At 36.4% G+C, this 22851-nt stretch overlaps 2 protein-coding genes across 2 annotated transcripts; one reads left to right on the top strand and one right to left on the bottom strand.

Moving 5' to 3' along the window:
• Positions 1 to 1473: 1473 nt before the first annotated feature.
• LOC132184694 (receptor-like protein 4) lies at positions 1474 to 8359 on the top strand. The gene is made up of 9 exons (XM_059598420.1): positions 1474 to 1754; positions 1833 to 2888; positions 3657 to 3807; positions 3946 to 4017; positions 4763 to 4831; positions 4961 to 5029; positions 6006 to 6083; positions 7000 to 7208; positions 7761 to 8359. The coding sequence occupies exons 1-9, from the start codon at positions 1676 to 1678 to the stop codon at positions 7865 to 7867; spliced, it is 1890 nt and encodes a 629-aa protein (XP_059454403.1). The 5' UTR covers positions 1474 to 1675; the 3' UTR covers positions 7868 to 8359.
• A 578-nt stretch (positions 8360 to 8937) lies between these two features.
• On the bottom strand, positions 8938 to 21811 carry LOC132183779 (DNA topoisomerase 1 alpha-like). Its single transcript, XM_059597196.1, has 17 exons — positions 21569 to 21811; positions 21330 to 21415; positions 15562 to 16742; positions 15123 to 15317; positions 14167 to 14247; positions 12831 to 12890; positions 12588 to 12682; positions 12167 to 12323; positions 11889 to 12014; positions 11250 to 11330; positions 11056 to 11146; positions 10835 to 10968; positions 10458 to 10526; positions 10276 to 10365; positions 9726 to 9826; positions 9457 to 9625; positions 8938 to 9154 (listed from the first exon to the last, which is right to left on the bottom strand). Exons 3-17 carry the CDS (start codon positions 16711 to 16713, stop codon positions 9086 to 9088), a joined length of 2670 nt encoding a protein of 889 aa, XP_059453179.1. The 5' UTR covers positions 16714 to 16742; positions 21330 to 21415; positions 21569 to 21811; the 3' UTR covers positions 8938 to 9085.
• Positions 21812 to 22851: the final 1040 nt, after the last annotated feature.

A 22851-nucleotide genomic window follows, 5' to 3' on the forward strand; every position in this document is an offset into this window, starting at 1 on the left:
TATTTTGCAAACCAAACGGGTTTTAATGATTTTTTTAGTTGAGTGCTAAAGAAAACATTAAACAGTCACTCGAATGTTGGATAAGTATTGGGATTGTGCACATTTCAATTAGCTCTACATATAGGTTCATATACTCTATGAAATTCGTGTGGATTTCATGTATTTACACGTACTTTTAAATATATATTCCATTTTATTTTTATTTTTTAAGTTCTTCCAGTTTATTAGGGCGGGGCAGAGAAAATTAGCTCGAGCATTTCTCAAAAAAAAAAAAAAAAAATGTAGTTGGTATAAATTATAATAATTGGAACTTCTGGAAGAAAAAAGAAGGTTGTTTGGTAATTAGTGATGGGTACCTTGCATGGGTGCCACGTCTTGGGAAGTCCTTTTCGCTTTATGAGTACCCGCCCATTCACTAATCACTACTCACCTAAAGACTAAAGTAAAGCATCTCACCTGTCAACCATCGTCCCTACCCCTAATTATTATTTCTTTTCTCATTTCCATTTTCAGCGCCACCGATTCCTCTTACCTTACCTCCACTCCAGCGGCACTATTAGTGCGGTTCACGTGTGAGGTTTTCCCATTCATCTCTAATGGACAAAATTTCACCATATCAATGGTCGTGGTTTAATGGTAAAAAAATATATATATATATATATTTAAGTGGTCCGGGCTCAAAATAAAGAATTTTTACATATACTTAATTAGTATTAACCGTATTAAATTTTTATTAATGTTTTGATGGAGTTGGATCAGACTATAGCTCAGTCGAATTTGAAGAAGCATCTGCAGTTTTTACTATCTAAACTTCTTCTGTGCGATTTCCAATGAGCCCGGCCGATCCTTTTGCTAAAAAAAAAAAAGACAAAATTTCAACTAAATTGAATTATCATAAAGATTTTTTTTTTCTTTAAAAAAAAAAACAAACTTATTCTATTAAATTGATATGCTTTTAAAACAAAACAAAAAAACTCAGAATCATTTCCATTTTAAATGAAATATATCTCATTTTATTTAAAATAAAGAAGATCATATTCCCAAAAAATAAGGATGAAACAAATTTTGAATATTTTGTATATGTATTTTCAATTTATTATGTTGAAATGACATGCATTCAAAATATATGTGATTTTCTCCCACATTTTAATAGGGTGTTTGAGAATTACATATATTTTAGATACACGTTAATTCAATAGACTAAATAAAAAAAAAAAAAAAAAGTTGAAAATGCATACAATAATTATAAATATTTTAGATTAAAAATATATATGATAATTAAGTGCTATAACAACAAATTTAAACACTAATTTAATAATGTTGAAGGAAAGTTATATGGTAATTCTCTAATTAAATCACATTTGAAACAAATCAGCTTGTTTTTCAGAGTATCACCCTTCCGTTAAAAAGATTTTCAAAATCAATCTAATGAGGATAAGTTAAGCACCATTAGACCCGGAGCTCAAATGAAAGTCAATTTTTCAGGTAGGCCACAGTCTCTCTCCAGTGCTGGGCACCAAAATCAGCAGCTCCTGTCACACTCTTTCCTATTCATTCAAAATCCCTTTCGAAACTTCTCCGCTAATCTCGCATTAATTGACTGGTTTCTCAGTTCAATTTCCACCTTTTTTTTCCCATTCTCTCCGAACACAATCCACCACCCTAACTTTACACCATGTCCCTTCTCCCCCTCTTCCTCTTCCTCTCCCTCTCCTTCTCCCTTCTTCAGCTCATCTCTTCCTCCGTCCCCTACGGTAATCCCCATTCCCTTCTCCTTTAGCTAACTTTTTAACTGTCACTTACTGCATTTTTCACTTTCTTTTTTTCCACAGAGCTTTCCTACTATATTGACTGCGGCGGGCCTACCAACAGCACCGATTCCTTCGGCACCATTTGGCTCTCGGACCGCTTCTACAGCGGCGGTGCATCCGGGCTTGTCTCCGAGCCGTTGCACTTCGTTCACCCGCAGGAGAAGACGCTCCGCTACTTCCCGCTCTCCTCCGGCAAGAAGAACTGCTACTCCGTTCCGGTCCCAGACGGCCGCTACTATGTCCGTACATTCGCCGTCTACGACAATTACGACGGTAGGTCTCACTCACCTTCCTTTGACGCCTCTGTGGAGGGCACGCTCGTCTACAGCTGGCGCTCCCCCTGGTCGGAGTCAATCGCTCGCGACGGCGCGTACTCGGATCTCCTTGCGTACGTCTCCGACGGCCACGTTGACGTATGTTTCTATGGCATGGCCACTGACCCGCCCGTTATCGGGTCGCTCCAGATCAATCAAATCGACCCGCTATCGTACGACTCCGCATCGACCGGGAGGAGCCACATCCTGGTCAACTACGGTAGACTCACATGCGGGTCGAACCAATGGGGTCCCGGATTTACGAACGACACCGACCTGTTCGGCCGATCCTGGCAGTCCGACGAGGAGTTCCGACTCCAAACGACCGGCTCTGCCCAAGCGTACAGAACTATATCCACACTCAATTCCATAAGCGGGACTATCGCGACGCCGAACTACTTCCCGATGAAGCTGTACCAGACGGGGGTGACGATCGGCGGGGACGCAGCGCTGGAGTACGAGCTTCCGGTGGACGCGAAGCTAGACTACTTGTTGTGGTTTCACTTTGTGGAGATAGATTCCAGCGTGAAAAAAGCGGAGCAGAGAGTGTTTGACGTGGTGGTGAACGGGAAAAACGTGAACAGGATCGATATATACAAAGAGGTCGGAAGCTTCGCGGCGTACACTTGGCACTACACGGTGAAGAATCTGAGCAGCACTACGCTGACCGTGAGGCTGGTGCCGGTGATTGGCGCGCCGGTGATTTGCGGGCTCGAGAATTACGCTCTTGTTCCGGTTGATCTTTCCACGGTGCCTGAGCAAGGTAAATATACAGTCCGGGTTTTCCTTTTGGTACTTGATAGTAAAATTAAAAATAAACTCTTACCTGCTAAAAAAAAAAAAAAACGACTCCAATCTATAAATATAAACTCCCTTAAGATAAACTTGATGTAGCCTTAGAAGAATCTGGGATAGGGGAGTATGGAAATGATTAGGGGAAGGACATGGTGCTTGTTTGGTTAGGTGGTATAGATGACAATGATGTGGTTAATGTGTTTGCTTTGGATCTTTGAAAATTGGTTTCCGGCTTGCCCTGCATTTTTATTTTTATGAGAACTGGACCTAAGAATTTTTTACTATGGTGCATGCATTTGGGTATTTCGTGGTGTGCTTAGATGACGAGGGAAACGAAGAAAAGCAAGAGATTTTAGGATCATGGAAGCATGGAAATTCTGATATAATCTCCCCTTGTGCTTCTTTGTAACCAAACAAATCTTTTGGTAAGGAAATGAATGAAATAGAGATTACTGGGGCTTGTTTTGTCATTGAAAATATCCCTTTCTCCCGGTTTGTTTTGAGAAATAAATGGTGAAATTAGCTGTCAAAAATGAAAATGCGTTTGGTGGTTTGAAAACAAGACAAGTTTCTGTGAGAATGGGGGTATAAGAAAGGCTGAAATTTTTTATTTTTAATTTGAAAAATATGAAAACATTAAAATGTTTTCAATAACCAGAAACACACTCTAGGAATTTTGGGAATGTGGTTGCTTCTTTAACAATGTAAGGCGTACTAATTTGGACTTCCTTCGTAGTGATTGCTATGAGAGCATTGAAGGATTCACTTCGTGTTCCTGATAGAATGGGTTGGAATGGTGATCCTTGTGCTCCAACAAATTGGGATGCTTGGGAGGGGGTTACATGCCATCTCAACAAGAATGAAACGGCCCTGGCTATATCTCAAATGTAATTATTTCTTTTACTTCCAAATCTGTTCATGTTAGACACTGTATTTCATTTTGTTTCTCATCATGTAAGAAACCTTATTCTTGTGCCAAACTCCTATTCTTTTAAATTATATATTGATTCAATCATACGTTTCAGAGATCTTGGAAGTCAAGGCTTGAAAGGATACATTAGTGATCAGATCAGTCTTTTGTCAAACTTGGTAAGCCTGTAAGTATCAACTGCCAACTTTTGATATAATGCACATCCTTTACATTTATTGCCTTCAACATGTCAAAGTGTCTAATTATAATGTTTTTCCACTTGGAAATAATTCAATGAGCATGGATCCTTCCCCACTATTGTTCTCAATCTCTAGGCTTATATCCTTTCTCCCCAGTCATAGGTCACCATGTCCTCCTTTCATATAATCACAATCTGAACATTTATCAAAATTAGCATTGGAAATAATTCAATGAGCATGGATCCTTCCTCACTATTGTACTCAATCTCTAGGCTTATATCCTCTCTCCCCAGTTATAGGTCACCATGTCTCCCCCTTCACTTATTATTGTGCTAGTTATAGCACAAATGCACTCATTTTAAGCTGCTTCCTCTAATTTAAGCCAACATATCCTAATTTTGATAAATGTTCAGATTGGAGTGATAGCTCATCCAAAAACTATTTGCCACAGATTCTTAAGTAGATTGTTAAAATGATGGTTATTTTCCTTTTTCCTAAGTTGTGAATTTGATAGATTTCTATTGTTAATACCTTTAGAAGGTTGTGCCTTTTGTTCAATTCTAGTTTGGTTATATTCTAACGTATTGATGCAGTTGCTTTAACTTAAGTTGAAATGGTGTTTCTTATTTTATTCCCAGATTGTGTGTACATGCACGTCATATAGTTTTTGTATGTAGTTAGTGTATAGAATGATGTAAATATTTTTAAATTTTTATTTTTCTAAACTTACAGGAACTTAAGTTCTAATTCTTTGGAAGGTACATTACCATCTGGGCTAGGTCAAAAGTCTCTCATACAGCTGTAAGTATTTCACATTTGTTTAGTACAACCCCCTGCATACAATGTTATTTAAGTTATGCAAATTGATACGACTAACTGTCAGATTTACATACACTATCCATCATTGTTAGTATGCTTTGTACGTTGTAGGGATTTGTCATACAATCAGTTCACAGGGTCCATTCCAGGCAGTCTATCTTCTTCAAGTCTGCGGCTGGTGTAAGTACTGTGCATGTGTCTGTTCTGATTCTTTATCTATTATGATTAATGGAGTTTACCAATATATCCTTCTACATCATATATAGTCATCATTTTAACTGACATTTAAAAATACAGATTTAATTGTCTATTTCAGTATGGATAATGGCTTGCTAAGTAGATTGGCATCCAGCGCCCCATGTTTGATCAGAATATAACACCTACCTTTTCAAAGTATTAGAGTGTCAACGCCTTAATGATTAACACATATTGGAAAATGATCAATTTCCCAACAGTCTAATCAAGCCAATTGTGAATGAAAATGTAGCTTGAATAGTTAGAGTTCTTTGAGTTAGAAATTAATATAATTAAATTCTTCAATCTAGAATTTAACCTATTCTTTGACAAGTAATGCATTTTGTGAAAGGTTTCCTCAATAATGTATTTTAGAACCTTCTCTCGAAGTAATGCAGTTTGTGCGATGCAAGATGCTGCATTGTCAGTCATCCCCATTATGTTCCTTTTTTGAAAAGCCCTAAATCAAATATTGCTTTTTCAACTGCCAAAAAGATAAGATTTTGTCTGAATGGGTTTATTTTTTTGGATGAATTATCTGAACGGGTTATAACAGTGCAAGGGTGCTACTTTGAGTAGCTTACCCAACATCAAAGGTGCTTCTCGATATGAGTGTGAAGATAGTTATTCCCAATGCTGCTCTTATAATACTGTTAAAAAGTACCACTTGAACTAATGTTATAAAGCTCCAACATGTTATGTTGATTATATATCCTTTTTGCATACATGGACTCCATCCTTTAGCATCTGCCAATTCAAAAGCTAAAATTGTGATACAAAGTTAAGGAGGAATGTTAATTAATTTCCTGAACCTAAACACTTTGTAAAGCTCTCCTTTTTTTCTTTTTCTTTTTTTAATTTATTTTTTATTTTTTATAACAGGGTCAAGTAACATTTTTCTTAATTATCTCTTTAATGTCAGGCTATTGAATGATAACTTACTAGAAGGACGAGTACCTGAGGAACTTTATTCAATTGGTGTGCATGGTGGAGCTATTGAGTATGTTACAATCTAATTTGCTAGCTGAATTGCTCTTCGTTTATTTGATTATTTTAAATATTAAGGAATCTGTAAAGCTTACAAATTTTGTAGTGTACATGATTGGCTATGGTTGATTAATGATTTAACAATTTGTGTATGGAATTGGAAAATTCACATTTATATCTATCTTATGTATAAACTATAGCAATAGTGGCTCCATCCAGTCTAACAATTTATGACTATAATTTTGTGATAGGCCTAAGCATCTTTTCAAATATAGCTAATCATTGCATTCTTACCATCAACTTTATATTTGTTCTGATCTCATTTTTAAGACAGATGGTACTGAGATCCCGCTTAAATTACTTCCAATTTAAGCCCCCCGCCCTACAAACACACACACAGAAAAAAAAAAAAAAAAAAAAAAAAAAAGGCAACAAATTCAGCAAGCTACCAAAACTATGTTTTCTTGAATTCCTCAGTTAATTATAATTTGATTTGTTTCATTATTGTAAATGCATTAATATATTTTTTGTTAATTCAATAAAAAGCTGTGCATTGATTCTAGGGATATCAGTTTAAATATATTTCTCACTTCCCTCGCCCTTTATCCATTCTCTTGAAAGCTATAACAGCAATCATTTCTGCCTTAGTCATTTGTTCTACCAGTAAACATTAGTTTCTAGGGATCCAAATAAGATTAATTGCAGAACCTTTGCTGCTGCGGAAAAAAGGAGTGCAAACAGTTCATTACTGTGATCAACACAATTAATTCTCTTATTGGCATATCGTTGCAGCCAAAGTCGTTAAATAAAGTGCTATCTGTTGATCTTCCTAATTGTATAACTACATTTTAATTTTGTAAATCATTTTTAGAAGTGGCTGTTATATTATACATTTCCTTACATAATGAGCTAAATGTGTTTCTTGACAGCCTCTCTGGTAACAAAGGTCTGTGTGGTATGCCTCCTTTGCCAGAATGTCCTATATTCTGGGAAAATGGTGGCTTATCTACCAGGGGTAAAATTGCGATAAGCTTGTCATGTCTTGTTGTTTTCTGTGTGCTGCTGCTGGTGATATACATACTCTGCATCAGAAGGGGTAGCAATGATTATGACTTTGCTCTACCTCAAGATTTAATGTGTAAGTTAAAAAGCATTTCAAATCTGTCAATCATCTCCCCTTGTTCTTCTCCTCTCCATTTTTGTATCTGCTTGGAGATACCGTAATATGCTTTCTTATGGTCTGCTCTGTGATCTGCTGATTTACTTTACTTCCTTTTAAATCAAGTTATGCATATTTCACTATCAAACATAAGGTTGAATTCAGAATCACCACTACATCTGTATTGAATGTAAAATACTTTTAAAACACCACACAAATTTTAACATGAGGATCTACTATGAACCAGAACTAAAATCTAAGATAGTGTTTTTCCACAAATTTCAAAATTGATGTTCTAACAGAACTTGTGGTTGACAACTTCAATTTTCTTATTTCAATTGTGCCTTTCTGATTATATTTTCAAATCCTTTCTAGAATTTATGGAGGTGTTCCAATGTCCATGTGATGACTAACATGTAGTTGATCTATTTAGACATTGTTCTTTTTATCACGTGAGCGGATGTTTTGTATTTAAGCCCTTGTTTTTGTACTGAGTGCCAATTTAATTTCATATGATGACTTTTTTCTCAGCACTTGCCGCAAAGAGAAACAGGTATCAGAGGCAGAAATCCTTAATGCTTCTTGAGATGGAGAGCCAACATGCCAAAGGATTGCCATCACCTCTTACTCCTTATTAATCTGAGTATTCGAAAAAGTAGAATATTCACATTGAGACTTCCCCTCACCAGAGAGGCATAGCAAGTCGATGTTTAGCATGATTACACGAGACGATGAGATACAGTGTGATCGACTGCCGCTTCTGAAGGACTATTTAATAGTTTTGGATATTCTTAACAAAAGTTATTCGGAAATTGGTCACGGTTTGTGGAATGTAGAGTATCTCTCATATTATTTTTGACCAAAACAAAACAGATAAAGCCCCTCAACTGTATCATATGCAATTTGCAGCATTTGATGAATATCTGATGTAAATTCAATAGTGCAAAAATGTATGTAATGACAGCACACTTTATACCAACTGGACCCCCGATTCATTTTGTCGATTCTCTTGCTTACATTACATGCCAACTTGATTAGCCCCAGATGTGTAAACTTATTGGCTTGTTTTGTATCAATCGGAAATGACAAACCTAGATATTCAAAAGATCTATGGAGATGATTTTACCTTTTCTGTTTGTCTTATTCTTTGACAAATGTTCAGATTTGATTTTTACTCCTAATGCCAAATTGATGTATGAACAAGGAAGAATAGAACAAAATAGTCTCACTAAATAACTTTTAATACCATAGAAAGTATTAACTTTTTATACCAAAAATAGCTGTTACCCCACCTGCAGTAGATGCAAGTATTGATACATAAAATATCTTCTTATTTGCTTCATAATCATATGAAGTAGAAGATATTTTTTGGCCATTTGCCTCAAGCTCACACTTCTTCCTCTCCATAAGCACTCACTAAATAAGGGGTACAAAATTTAAAATTGATTGGTCGCATATTCCATCAAATGGGTTATTTTCGTGCCAAGTGACCATTTGGAGGTCCAATCCTCTCAAAGCGGTCGATTATCTTGATACTTTCTTCTGTTTTCAAGCATTTAATACGAGAATTGTACTCTAAAAGCCCCAAGATTCAAATGTGGTCGTTAATTACTATATTAAAAGAAGATGTTTGAAAGTTTCAAGCAAACAATTGTTGCTGCGGCTTCTTAACCAAAAGGGTTAAAAAGAAAAAGAAAGAGAAAACAAGTGACGAAAGGGGTAACTCATCCCATAATTAGATTAGATGAACATCCTACACCAATTTTTCCGCAGGAGATTTTAAAAAAATTGTGAATATCTATAATGTAAAAAGATAAACAATTCTTTTCTTTTCTTTTTGTTAGGCCAAGCTAGCATCAGAATCTGAAATCAGGATCCACATCCATTGCCCAACAGAACTTTGCCAGAAGAGACTTGTTGAATATCTGTAGAAGTTCAGGAAAATAAGAAGCAATTAAGTGATAAGAAACAATTACACCTTTGAACAAAATGATCGAATGCAGTTGCTTCAAAACCATACTCAATTCTTTTTTTATTAGAAATGCTACATGTACTCCCAAGTCTTCCGGACTTGGGAGGAAGTGTTCATGTGGGAATGCATGTAGCATTTCTCTTTTTTTATTCACTCGGCAGAACTTTCACTTTCTAAGTACGTATTTTGCTTCCAGTGAAACTGAAGCATGCTTGTCAGTAAGATATTTCATCTAAAATGGTAGAAGTTATTCACCTTCTCAATGGGAACTTCGTGCCGTTTGCACCATGAAACTGTGATCCGAGGATCAAGATAGTTGATCTTGGACGTGCCTAATGCCACAGTTTTCAGATCTTCTTTGGTCTTCATATCCCGTTCCATCTTCTCGATCTTTGCATTGGTTTGAGCAATCTTTTTCTCTATACTGTACGAGTAACATAGTACAACAAACAGATCGAGTGAAATAGCATATTCAAACAGGACAAATAATTGGCATAAAAAAGCAAACAAGTAATTAATATTACGCTTCAGGAGCCAAGTTTCTTCGTTTTCCATCAGCACTCTTTAATGGGGGCTTTCCTTTCTTTGCTCTGTCCAAATCTGTCTTCAACTCTTTCAGCAAGCCCTACCAAAAAGACCATAAAAAAAAAAAAAAGAGAACAAAAATAGAAAAGATTAGCTAAGCGTGACTTAAAACTGTTCACCACAACTGTTCACCACAAGGTCCATGCAAATGCATGCCCACACATATTTTGCATCCCTGATATAGAAACTATTAAGGAGTATTTTATATTGCCTCGTCTAGCAAAATTCAACTTCTAAAACTGTTCAATTGGATAAAATTTAAGAAGTGAAGCCCTCCCCAACTCCACCATTGATTAATCTATTGATAACTTTGTTCATTGGACCTTCGATATGATGGTCAATATTGATATTTTATTCCTTAAAACGCATGCACACAGCAACAATGATAAGTCCATCAAGCAAGAACGTCACTCCCAAGCCCAAAGTAGACCATCACTCTATACTTCATCTATGACCACCTATGCCTTTCAACAACATAAAGGTCATTACCTGAAGCTCGCTAATCTTCTCAGTTAACCTTGACATTTGTTGACTGTGAGATTTTGAAACAGTGCGTTGATGATTACAAATGATCGCGACCTGCAACCAGAAAAGCCAGATTGTAGATGCCACAAGTAACTCAAAAAAAAACATTAAATAAGTCGAAACATTTCACGAGGAACTGTCTTTACCTCCTTGTTTGCGTGCTGATAAACTACAATTTTCTCTGCAACATCTCCATCTTTAGTTCCCCTATTCAACTGTCATAAGAAAATGAACCAATTTAGAGCGAGAGAGAGAGAGAGAGAGAGAGGTCTTAACAGGAAGTTGGACAAAAAAATTCCTTTGAACCCCAAAAAAAAACAGTATAAGAAAATCAAACAAAGGACCAGATAATTAAACGTTCATACAAGCAAAGGAATTATCTCATTGAACGCTGTTAATGCTAAACAATAAAGTTAAGGGTCCTCGTGCCTTGCATCAGTGCCTTGGCAAGCACCCTGCTCGCCTTCATATCAATGGCAAAAATGCAAACTCGAGACGCTCTGAGGTCCATGTGGTATCTTACCATCTCATCCAACGTGATGGACGCATTAAACGTTCGGAAGACTTTTGCAGTAAGGCCAGGCATGAGTTCCTTCAGATGAGCATTCAATTTACTGGTGTCCAGCTGATCAAAAAGATCATCAGACCCACGTTTTCCTGGAGCAAACAGAGAATACATACTCATTGGCTCCACTCACAAACTACATATATGTGTAGAAAACCTAAAATGATTAGCCAACTCACCATGTTGGAACTGCATAATTGCCTTGTAAACAGGAAGCTCAACTTCAACTGTATTTTCATATCTAATTGAATCTTTACCGAGGAAGTTAAACTGAATTTATCAAAAACAGTCCACTGGTTATCGTTGGTAATAAACTATAAGTTAGGAACAATGCGGGATAGTTTAAAAAGTTCTAAAACTAGTTCCATGATACCTCCAACATGTTTGGGGGTACTGGTTTTACATTCTCTACTTTCAACGTGCAGCAACCAACAGTATCAGCCTCATCATCATCCTGCAGGAAAGCAAACAATAATATGAAGAAAACCATGATTTTTTGTTCGCTACCAAATGCAAACACAAGAAATTGAACAGCTGATTGCTACACAGAATTTTAAGCTGCATAAAGCAAATAAAAAAGTAAAATGCATGCAATAGTGTCACCTCGGCAAGCCTGTTTAGAAACAAGAAATAGAAAAACAAAAGCAATAACTAGCATAAAGGGAAACTAAAACATGGTCCTGCCCATTCTTTCAATCCAAAGAGAAACCTAATTAAGTCATCAAAATGCCAGTCATCTTTTAAGCTAAAGATCTTTCATTGCTTTTTGTAGTGCCAAATATACGGCCTAGCCTGGGATAAAAGAACTCAACTGAGCTTGAAAAGCCTTATCCATCAACTAATGGAAGCTACACAGGTTTCTTCTGTTTTGGTAACTCTGCTCTACACACTGCTTATTGACAAACAGACAAATACCTATACCCATATGTATGTGCACGCGCGCGCAAAGAAGGGTGGATGTTTACAGAAATATCAAATAGGCACAGCTGAAGTATATCTATACAAAATATACCTTCTCATTGCCAGCCCTCAGAGCTAGCTTATCAATAAGATAGGTAGCAACTGCAATTTGCCGCTTCGATACATCTTTACTTGTAAAATTCTTCGTGTATGCAGCCCTGATGTTTTCTATGTAGTCCTGCACTCAAAATCGCAGAGCTTTAGTAAAAAATGACAAGATCCTTCGTATCATCGGAAACTAACAAAATGACAATTATTGAAAGCTTATTGGCAAAAAGGATGAAAAGAGCCTTAAACATCATGATCAGTAATTTATTTCATGTAAAGCACCTTCAGCATCCTTGCTTTCTCATATTTTTCCTTGTCACTTTGCCCCTTCAAGGTACTACTAGCTGCTAGGAACACATACTTGAATTCCTTTGGATTGATTGGATCATTCCAGAAAGCTAACCATGTAACAGTATTGTCGTGTCTTACTTCCTTCCAGCTGCCAAATATCACAAATTCTAAAATTTAAAATACACCAAAAAAAAATTTATATATATATACACACACACACACACACACATATATATGCTTTTTCCTTTTTGGCCTAAATATAATACAATATATTTGACATCACAAACGTAGATACATAGATACAATCATATACATTACAATAACAATAGAAAATATAGTACTTTCTATATCTTGTCCTTAAAAAATTCCTGATGACTTTTTTTCTTCCCAAGGAGATTGTGAAGAACAAAACCTTTCACCAGGGATAGGGCATTCTGGAATTGGAGCATCCTTTGCAATATTAATTGTGATGTCGCGAGGACGAATGCGCCTTTTCAGCTTTCCCATCTGACACCATATAAACAAATAATCAATGGAAAAATCAAATAATAAGCTCTAGAATTAAAGAAAAACACCCACATATAGGCACAGCAAATCCTAATAAACAATTGCATACAAATCTAAATGATCGCAAGTACAAAAATGTCAACAGAACCTTTGGATGCTCTCCGCGGCCTCGGAATAATCCAGGTGGTTCGACTCTGAAGTTTCCAACCTGAGATTGAGAGTGTAATAAAAAATTAAATGCATGCTTTAAGGATACCAACAACATACTTTGAGGTCCGAGAAAATAAAATGAGATTGTAGTTATCATCTAGAACTTATTTGTAATCAATGAAACAGATCCATATAATGAAAATAAACAACATAAATAGCAGTATAGGAAAGAAGACAGCGATATCTAACATTGCAAAATAAGAGAAGAAATAAAGGCAAAAACTAACATATTGAAAACCCATCTATCACTCTTAGGCATCATCAATTTGATAAACCAATTACAAGGCACAATAATGGTGTACAGAGAATGAGAGCTTGAAAATGTGAACAGCAAACTCCAAGTGGAGTTGAAGGAGCTTTAAATCCAAGCACAGTTGAAGGAGCTTCCATCATCCTTCATATCCACTACACGAGATACTTAGTGACATCACCTTCGTGGAATACTCTTGGGGGTTATGAATGGTAGGGAGGCAACCATACACAACTTTTGACAAAGGAGCAGAATCCGGCAATATAACCACATGTGCATTGCCAATACAAGTTCTAACATCTTCCTAAACCGCCATACAGTATTCAATGCACCTAGGTAAGCAGTAAAATCAAAAGGTGAACTTGATACTATCAAAAAATCCACAAGTTAAAAATTTGAAATGGTTTGTTTATTTTCTATATACAAGTTAAAGCAAAATGAAACAATAGGGGGTGATTATGAAGATGGCAAGAATTATCAATTCTGAAAGTGAACCAAAAAAACCCCTTCCAAAGATTGAAGACAAAAAAATCATGGTAATTTTGAAATGATCATGAAAGGGTTATCGCAAACAATGTAACACAATGGCTCTGCATAGTCATTTTAATGTAAAAGGCCTTAACCATATGGTTAAAAGACTGAAATTTCTGATCCAATTTCAATTTATGGAAAGTTTCACTAGTTACATGACTCATCACAGAAAATATCTTTTATAAGTAGACACCTTGGGTAACAGAATCATATTCAGATCCCTACAGCTTGTTACTAAAAGCGAAGCAACAGGCAAAACGAGTGCAGCTAGAAAGGTTTAATGCAATCTATTAAACAGAATTAATGGTCCAAACAACATCATCAAATTCAAAAACAATCACCAACAAGCCTACAGAACATAACATAAGTAAGCACATTATAGGATAAGTTAGGAAATTGGAAAGAAGGGAAAACATCCACAATCCCCACCACCACCACCAAACCCCAACCAAAAAAAAAAAACCCACAAAAGAAAATCAAAGGTAGAAGTAACCTTCTCTTTAACACCATCCACAATGGCCCACATATACTTATCCTCCTGTTTCAATTTCTCTTCCTTCAAGGCCTTCTTCTCCTGCATGAATAGAAAATCCTAAGTCAACATTTTTTATGCAGAAAGATATCAATTAGAATTCAAACTGGAGCATGTAACGCAAATTGACGTGTTGTCTTCACTGTAAAAGCACAGGCATAAGCAGTTATGTGAGAAGCAATTGATCGCATTCACATGATGCTTCACGAGAACTTGTCTTCCATACTAGGAAGGGAATATAACAAATTAGTTCGAGATAAAAACCATGATTAGAAACGGAATGCCTACTAATTTCAGTGCCGTTTATAGGACCACTTGGCTCTTATTAACTATTGGTAATAGAAGTTCTAATCTAAACCATGCTTAGACATACATATATGCTGAGAGAGTGATGTGGATAAAGAACAAAGACAACCGTTTTGCAATAAAAATTATCAAAAAATGTCATTTAAATCATGTATGATAATTTCTTAGCACAGATGTGGGTCAAAAAGCTAATGGATCAAACATACAAGTCAAATGCCTTTTAAATGCATCAAGTCTCTTTAATGAGAAGTTTTTCACATGAACCAGTTGTAAGATTTAATGAACTCCATAGAAGTTGCTTCTAATCATCAACAAAAGGCATCAATTCATGGGTAAGTCAGAAAAATGTCGGAAGTATAACCAAAAAAAAATCCTATTATTGGACACTACAGGAATCACACACCAAAGTATATGTTGAAAAATCTCAAGTTTTTTAGGCAAAGAAACCATAGTCTTTCGTTACTGACATTGCTTATGATAAAAACTAGTCAATAAAATGCAGAACAAATTTGGAAGTGAAATCAACAAAAAGATGGAAAGGATGATTTGAATTCTAATCAAGCTCATCAAGTAAACTTCATTGTTTATCAAACCCAGAGCTATCAACTTACTTCTGTACTCAATTGTTTCTTCTTCTCCTTTTCCTGTTGGTACCAGTCATATATTGGGGTGAAATCACATTTCTCCAAGCTCTGAATCACATGGTTTCTCCCAAGTAACTTTCGCCAATCATTCCAGAAATTCTCTTTGAACTTATCCTTTTGCATGTAATCTGTATCTTTCATCACTGCAAACATTGTGGCAACCTGCAAATAGAATTTTAGTAAGGACATCAAAAAAGTATTAGAAACTCTGAGGAAATAACAAGTGGAAAATGTATGTCAATAAAACCTAATACAGAAAAAAATTAAATTAAATTAAATTAAAATTAAAAAATTAAAAAATTAAAAAAAAAAAAAAAAAAAAAATTGTAAGACTTTATCAGAATAGAGAACAGGGAAGAAGAAAAGTAGATCTACGCAAGAGAGAGAGAGAGAGAGAGAGACCCACCTCCTCTTGTTCAGGAGTCAAACCAACAGGCTTCCCATTATAAAGAATCTTCACTCCGTGAGGCGTATACGCTGGTGGAAAAATGACACCATTGTGAACCAGGGTAGTCCATTTCTTCTGTCCGTCACCGGAGCTAGGTGTCATTTTTGTCGACTTTATATATTTTGAATTTTTTACTGCTTTCTTAGACTTGTTAGCTGTTTTCTTGAAAGTAGTAGAAACAGTTTTTACTGGTTTTTGTTTTGTGGCAGAAGATTTATTGTCTGATGCGAATGATTTCTTCATTCTCTGGGAAATTGGAATATGGTCATCATCTGCTGCCTTTGGTTCTGCTTTGACTGATACTTGCTTAATCTTCACTGGTGCAGATCCATCTGAGAGCTTCATCTTTTTAACCGAAGACTGTTCAGAGGAATTGGCCTTATCTAAGGGTCTTTTACTCGTTACCATGGAAGATTTCTGCTGTTTATCCCTTGAGGTGGAACCATTTTGCTGAATTCTTGAAGCCAAGGGTTTCTTGTCATCAGAATCATAAGGCTTACTACTGGACGTACCCACATTGGCTTTCAATGGGAACCTTGAAGACAAAGGAACTTCATCGTCCGAATCTTCAGGAGATTTTTTTATAGTGATTTTTGACACTGGTGGTGGTGATGTATTGGGAACAGGTTTGCTGAACCCTTTCTGGGTATGATTGGAGTTCCCCTTGAGTCTAGCACTCAGTGGTTTATCATCTTCGGAATCACTATTTTCTACAGAAGAGTATTTGACAGAACTCTTTTCCTCTTTAACAGAAGTTGGCATGTTCTGTTCAGATGAACGTTTTGCATGACCAACGAATGCAATCGATGCTTTTGAATTTGCTACCGGTGACTTCTCAGTTGATGCTTTGATGGATGACGTTGACGCTTTTGGGCTGGGTGCAGGAGATTTAACTGATGATGCCTTATTAGATGTAACCATCTTACCCTTCTGCGAACTGGAGTTTTGACCATTGGATTGTCCATCATGCCTTTCGGATAATGACTTCTTTACTTCTGAGTTTAATTGATTTTGCTTAGCCAGTGGTTTACTCCTTTTGAAAATTGTAGGCCCATCTTCATCCTCAAAATCATCATCATATACTGATTTACTAGAAGTCTGAACAGCCATTATTCAACTATGTACTGTAACATCAGTTTCTGGCAAAAAGAAAAAGAAATTCTTTAGAAATAAAGGAATGGAGCCTCAAAGTACAGTTAAAATCCAAAGCTCTGAGCCGTACATATTAACTATCAATAAAGATGTAGAAAAATAATATTTTTAGAATAAATTTATGATTAAAATAGAAGGTCAACAAGGATCAGTTTTAAGGCAGGGATTGTAACACCCCCTTCCCGTAGGAAGACAGTACAACAATTTCTTAATTAGAAACATGAGGATATAAGAATTCCATAAACTAAAAATTTAATAAACTCATGTTTCTAATTAAGAAATGTAGTATTGTCTTCCTGCAGGAAGGGGGCGTTACAGGGATTACGATGAAGTCAGATTCTATTAGATAGCAATACCACTGGTGGAAGCATATTCAAAACAAGAAATCAAACAGTAGAACACATTTTCCCATGGAATCCAATCTAAAATGATACTTTTCTCAACTTTGTTTTCTAAGCAAATAAGGAATGGGTACAAGGATTAGACCACTGAAAAAGGGATGGACTCTCTAACAACAAACCCAAAACGAAAAATGCAGTGCAGGAAATACACAAATAGTAGGCAATGGGTCAAAAATGACCCAAGAGAAACCGAAAGGTAGACGAAACTCGAAAGGCACGTCAACCCTTCTTGAGCTCCCTCACCCTTTGAAGAGGTGGTTAGATATTCTGTTGGAGCGGTTGGCCACCCTCAACAGATAAAACGATGGTGGACCACTCCTCAAAAGGGTGGACACCCAGCTTAAGAGGTGGTTCGACCACCTTTTTACTTTTTTTTTTTTTTTTGAAGGTATACATAGCTTAATTTAGACCGTTCATTTTGAGTGAATTCTTAGAATTGCAAGCTAGCTCAATCTAAAAGCTTCAAACATCACACCCTTTAATGCCAAACAGAATCTTTTCTGCAAAGAAAAGCAAGGGTTTGATACTTTGAGCGCATCCACACCCCAATTTTCTTTAATTCACATTAAAATGCAAAGGTCCCTCACCTTCATGACTTGAGGGTAACTGAGAACAAGGACACTGTTCATTCAATACCTGATGACATGTCTTAAATATCGGCCGTTGCTTCGTTTATACCCAACGAGTAGGACTGAGATGACAATTTTGTCTAAACTCAGGGCCACCTTTTGAATTATCCACTTTTCTCTTATTACCAGAAAAGCCCCTTTGAGCCACAAGCCCACAAGAGCAAGCAATTCTCACCTACATAGAAGAAAAAACAGAACAAAACCCCTCTCTCTCAAAGGTACACAAACTGTGAGAGACTCTTTTTGATTTTCATCTTCACCAATCAGCTCACCCAACTTTCAGATTTGCAAGGAAGGCCGATAATTTCAGATTAGAGAGCAATTTATTTATTTATTTGTTTTGGTTCACAACAAGTATGTGAAAATCTCCATGCTTTTTTTCCGGATTGATCATTATGCATATTGTTATATGTTCTTTGTTTTGTCTCTGATTGGTGTTTGTGTGTATTAAGGAAAAGGTTGGATTAGGGTTTCTGTATCAGCTTCTGGTGACTTAGATTTTCGCGCCATTTTTTTTTAATTTGGTTTTGTCGGTGTGTACATTCTGTTTTGTAGCTGAGAAAGTGGAGGAAAACAAAGATTTTCAAGTATGGAATTTTGTTTTGGGGTTCACATTGGGTATGCTAAGTTTGGATAGTTACTTAACCGAATTCAATTGGGTTTTTTGGGTTTCTGAGGAACTGGGCTGCGGAAGATATAAGACTTTAAAATTTGTATTCCTTTAATGGCAATTACAGGGTCTAGAAATTTTATTCTTTGGTGAAAATTAGAGGGAGTTAAGCCAAGCTAAGCTTAAAGTTTCAATTCCAGTTAGGTTTTGTATTGGGTCTTACTTGATCAATGCTCGGCATGACTTGATCAGGTCTATGAATGGTTAAGGCATGCTTTTGTGCACAATCCAATAAGAAGTTTCGGGGAAAATCGGTTGCTGGATTGTAAGGAATTCAGTTCGCTATGAGATTTGTGGTTGATGCAAATCTTTGTGCGTAACAGGAGTACACTTTGGATTATTAGGTTAATGATGGAGTTAGGTTGGGGTTATGAAAGAGTTTGGGTTTGCGTAATTGTATTTGAGTTGAGCTTGGACTATATGAGTTCAAAGAAACAGCTCTTGAAGGATAGTACTGTTACTTAGAAATTTGGATGAAAGCCCATGCATGTCCTGTGGTAGGAATAGCAACTAGCTAGGTTAAGGGTGCATGATCAAAATTCAAATTTAGCATAAATGGGTTGAGAAAGCCAAATCTAATTGTAAGAACTTAGTATGGAATGAGCAGAACCATGCATTAATCCTGTTATTAGTAGAAGAAGGATTTGGTCATTGTGTGTCTTTATGTCAGTGTATTGACGTTAGCTTTAGTTTCTTGTTGGTTGAATTTAAATTAGGTTTTTGCCACCTCTGACAGGAGGTTCCTAGAATGCTTTCTTTCTCTCATCTTTCTATGGTTTATTGAATATCCTAGTTGAGAAAAGTATAAAAATTGAAGGGTCTATTTTTTCCCGCAACGCTCCCAACCCCTCATTTACAAAGAGAAAAAACCCTAGTTCTCTCTAGCCGCTGTCTGGTTTGGGAGAAGAGAAGGACTCCTCCCCTCTCCTCCTTCCTCATGGAGTTTTCACCTTTCGTTTTTTTAGGTTTAGAGTTTTCTCTAATCCATTCAGCCTCTTCTGAGGCCATATCCATCACCTTGTGCGATTTATCCTTTATCCTCCCAAAATCACAGCTTCTACCCCTTCAATGCCTCTGTGCCGCCTCTTCTGCACTGCCACATCGCCTCTTCCTTTCGGATCTGTTTTGGGTTTCGGTTTTGGCTCCTTTGAAGCATGATCTGTCTTCCTCTGTCAGATCCAACCACCAACGTGTCTCACCACTATCGTCATCGACCTCTCTACTTCCCGTTGCTGCCTTCTATGCCTCCGCCTGGCAGCCATGCGCCGGAGAGTGGATCTCATGCGTGATGCGTGTGTGCAACTTCGCTGTCACCTCCAAGTACCAATTGTCATGAACATTTCCCTCAACTTTTCCTTATCAGACATGAAGAGCTTAATACAATCCTTCATCACAGTATAACAAGAAGGAATTAGAAACCTAGGCTCAACTATTTTCATGAAATCCAGAAACCCTTCACCTTCCACAAACCTAAATGGCAACTCATCCACAAATATCATCTTAGATATTGCTACCCTTATTTTTTAGCATTGTATTTCGCAATCATAAGAATACCAATAGATCCTTCTCCCACTGCCACTTGTCCTTCCCTCTTAACATCAAAACTCAACTTTGATTGTGACTTATCACCTACCGGGATATTTTTGCAACTATTCCTCAAATGTGTTAGCATGGATGAAGTACCTAGCCTTCTAGTGTGACAACTAAGCAATTTGTTACAATAATTGCATTGTGATTTAGATCCTCAGGATCACCCCCCTCATCTTGGTAAAATGTTCCCAAACCATTGATGTTTGCTCAGATTTCTTAGGTTTTGGTGGGAGAGCTGAACTAGGATTTTGAGTACCAACAGCTGTTGTAGATCCAACACCAACACATTCAACATTATCATTATCAATGGAAGGCATAGTGCTATCCAAAAGACTAGGCCTAGATGAAGCAGAACTAGAACCAAAAGTGTTAGTACCACTAGTGGAATTACCATCCATGAGTCTACAATAAGTGGAAGAAAAAAAATCAAAAATTTATAAAATACGACAATGTTACGAAGTATAAAAATTATAGGTACCCATAACCACACCATGACCAACAACAATCTAAATACAAATATGAAAAATAAAGGAGAGGAAGAAAAATATTAAGAAAAGAGCAAAAATTTTGAAACAGAAAAGAACAATCCAACTTATAAATAAGCAATAACAACGTTGACTCATCAAACTTGAATCGAAAATGTACTAAGAAACACACGGATTACAATTTGAAGCAATGAGATAATGAATACTGATTTGGCTTACTCCCTAGCAGGCTGTTATTTACAAAGATTAAACATTAAGCGTTAAGACTAAGATTACATCTCAATAATTATATTTCATCATCACATAATTAAAATATTCATATTCAATTAGATCATGTATCAGCCAAGCTTCCGTCTCAAAGTGAAGCAAAAGCCCATTGTTTAACTATATATATATATATATATATATATATATATATATATAATTTGTCACCAATAATCAAAAACCACAAATTCCAAAGACATCATCCTGAGTTTCTAGTTTCAGAATCGATAATAAAGGTAAGGGAAAATTAATCCAGAACACCTTTACAGGCATAGCTGCTTGTGCGACAGAAAAATTAATAGACATCAAGACAGCTCTATGCCAACAAATGGGATCTAAAAGAACGTGTTAAGACTAAGATTACATGTTAAGTCTGCATTCACCAAACACACGGATTACCCCCAAAATGTTAAGACTAAGAAATAATCATGTATTTTACAAAGATTAAACGACAGAAAGATGTAAGAATCAAAAGAACAAGACCAATATCGATGAGATGAATAGGGACCCAAGAAAGGTCAGTAGATAAACTTACAGGTGGATGGGACGATCAGATCAGAAACCCAAGCACAGCGTGATTTTGATAGCGAAGAGTCCAAAGGAGCTGTGACGGAGCGTGCCCTAGATTTAGGGGAAAAATAGATAAAAGAATAAGATTCAAACACAAAGCGAAAAATAGATCCGGTGAAGCCAAAATACAAGATGCAAGACACTAATATGGCCGCTAATGAGAGAGACAGAGAGAGAATGAAAGAGGTCCAGAGAGAGAGAAACCTGGACGGCTAGACATGGACGAAGGTGGCTGACCGGTGCTACGGGACTGGAAGCTGGAGCCGTGTACTGGAGGTGGGAGCACTGGGAGCGGCGCAGTAGGTTGGAGTCTGGAGGGAGAGAGTGAAATCTGTGAGAGAGACTGAGAGAGAGAGGCAGACAGACAGCGCAAGCAATTCTTAGCCTAACTCTTCGGTTTTTGCTCTGCTTAGGATAGGAGGAAGGAATACTCATGCCTCGTTTGATTTGCGTAATAAACCTCGGAATGACTAATCGATAGAATAGTCATTTTCTTTTTTTTGTATTGTCATATTTTTATGAACAGTTACTGTAGTGAGAATAACTAATCTCTTACATAGAAAAGTAAATATTCCTCATAAAATGGACAAGGCTTTTAAAAAAACTAATTTTCTCTTCTTTCTTTTTTTAATTTGTTCTCAAACTTAATTTTATTTTTAAAAAACTAAACAAACAAAAAATGTTGTGGGTGGTCGGCCACCCACATAAGGTCCTGGGGTGACCGCAACTATCCCTGAAGCCCTCCGAAGGTGGTTGTGGCCTCCCCCAAGTGCCGTCGAGGGTGGTTGCAACACCTCCGAAGGACCATGATGAGGTCTTCTAGGGGTGGCCACACCTTCAACCATTTTTTCTTTTTTCTTTTTTCTTGTTTATTTGAGTTTTAAAATAGTTAAAAATCATATGGTTTTTTTAATAATTTTGGTTTAATTTTAATTATGAAATACGTGTTGCTATCAAACTAAAAAATTAAAATAATTATTTCATTCAAACCTCTTATATTCTCAGTAATACATATTTATTTTTCTAATGCAATACTTATTTCACAAACAAAACGAGGCCTTAGTGTTTTCTTTTTTTAAAAAAAAAAAATTATAACTAGCCAGGGGGGGTTGGGTACTCACTTAATCATACGAGTGTCAACCCGGTCCGGTTTCTTGGTTTTTTGCCAAAATCGGGAACCGGAACCAAGACCCTGATTACCGGCCGGTTTCGGTTTTACCCGATCCAGTAACCGGTTTTTTAAGGGAAAAACAAAAAAAAAATGTTGGGCTTATTTTAGGTATTGGGCCTAAAATAAGCCCATTTTTTTTTTAAGTTGGCTCTTTTAAAAAAAAAAAAAAATTTATTAGTCTTTTTGTCTAAATTAAATGAGCTTTATTGTGATTATTCCAAATAATTATTACAACAATAAATATAAACTATCAATAGTAAATACTTTATATATATTCAAACAGTATATTTCATTGTGAGCCTAAGAAATTATAAGA

Source organism: Corylus avellana, chromosome ca6, assembly GCF_901000735.1.
Source record: "Corylus avellana chromosome ca6, CavTom2PMs-1.0".
In the NCBI taxonomy this organism is placed as follows: Eukaryota; Viridiplantae; Streptophyta; class Magnoliopsida; order Fagales; family Betulaceae; genus Corylus; species Corylus avellana.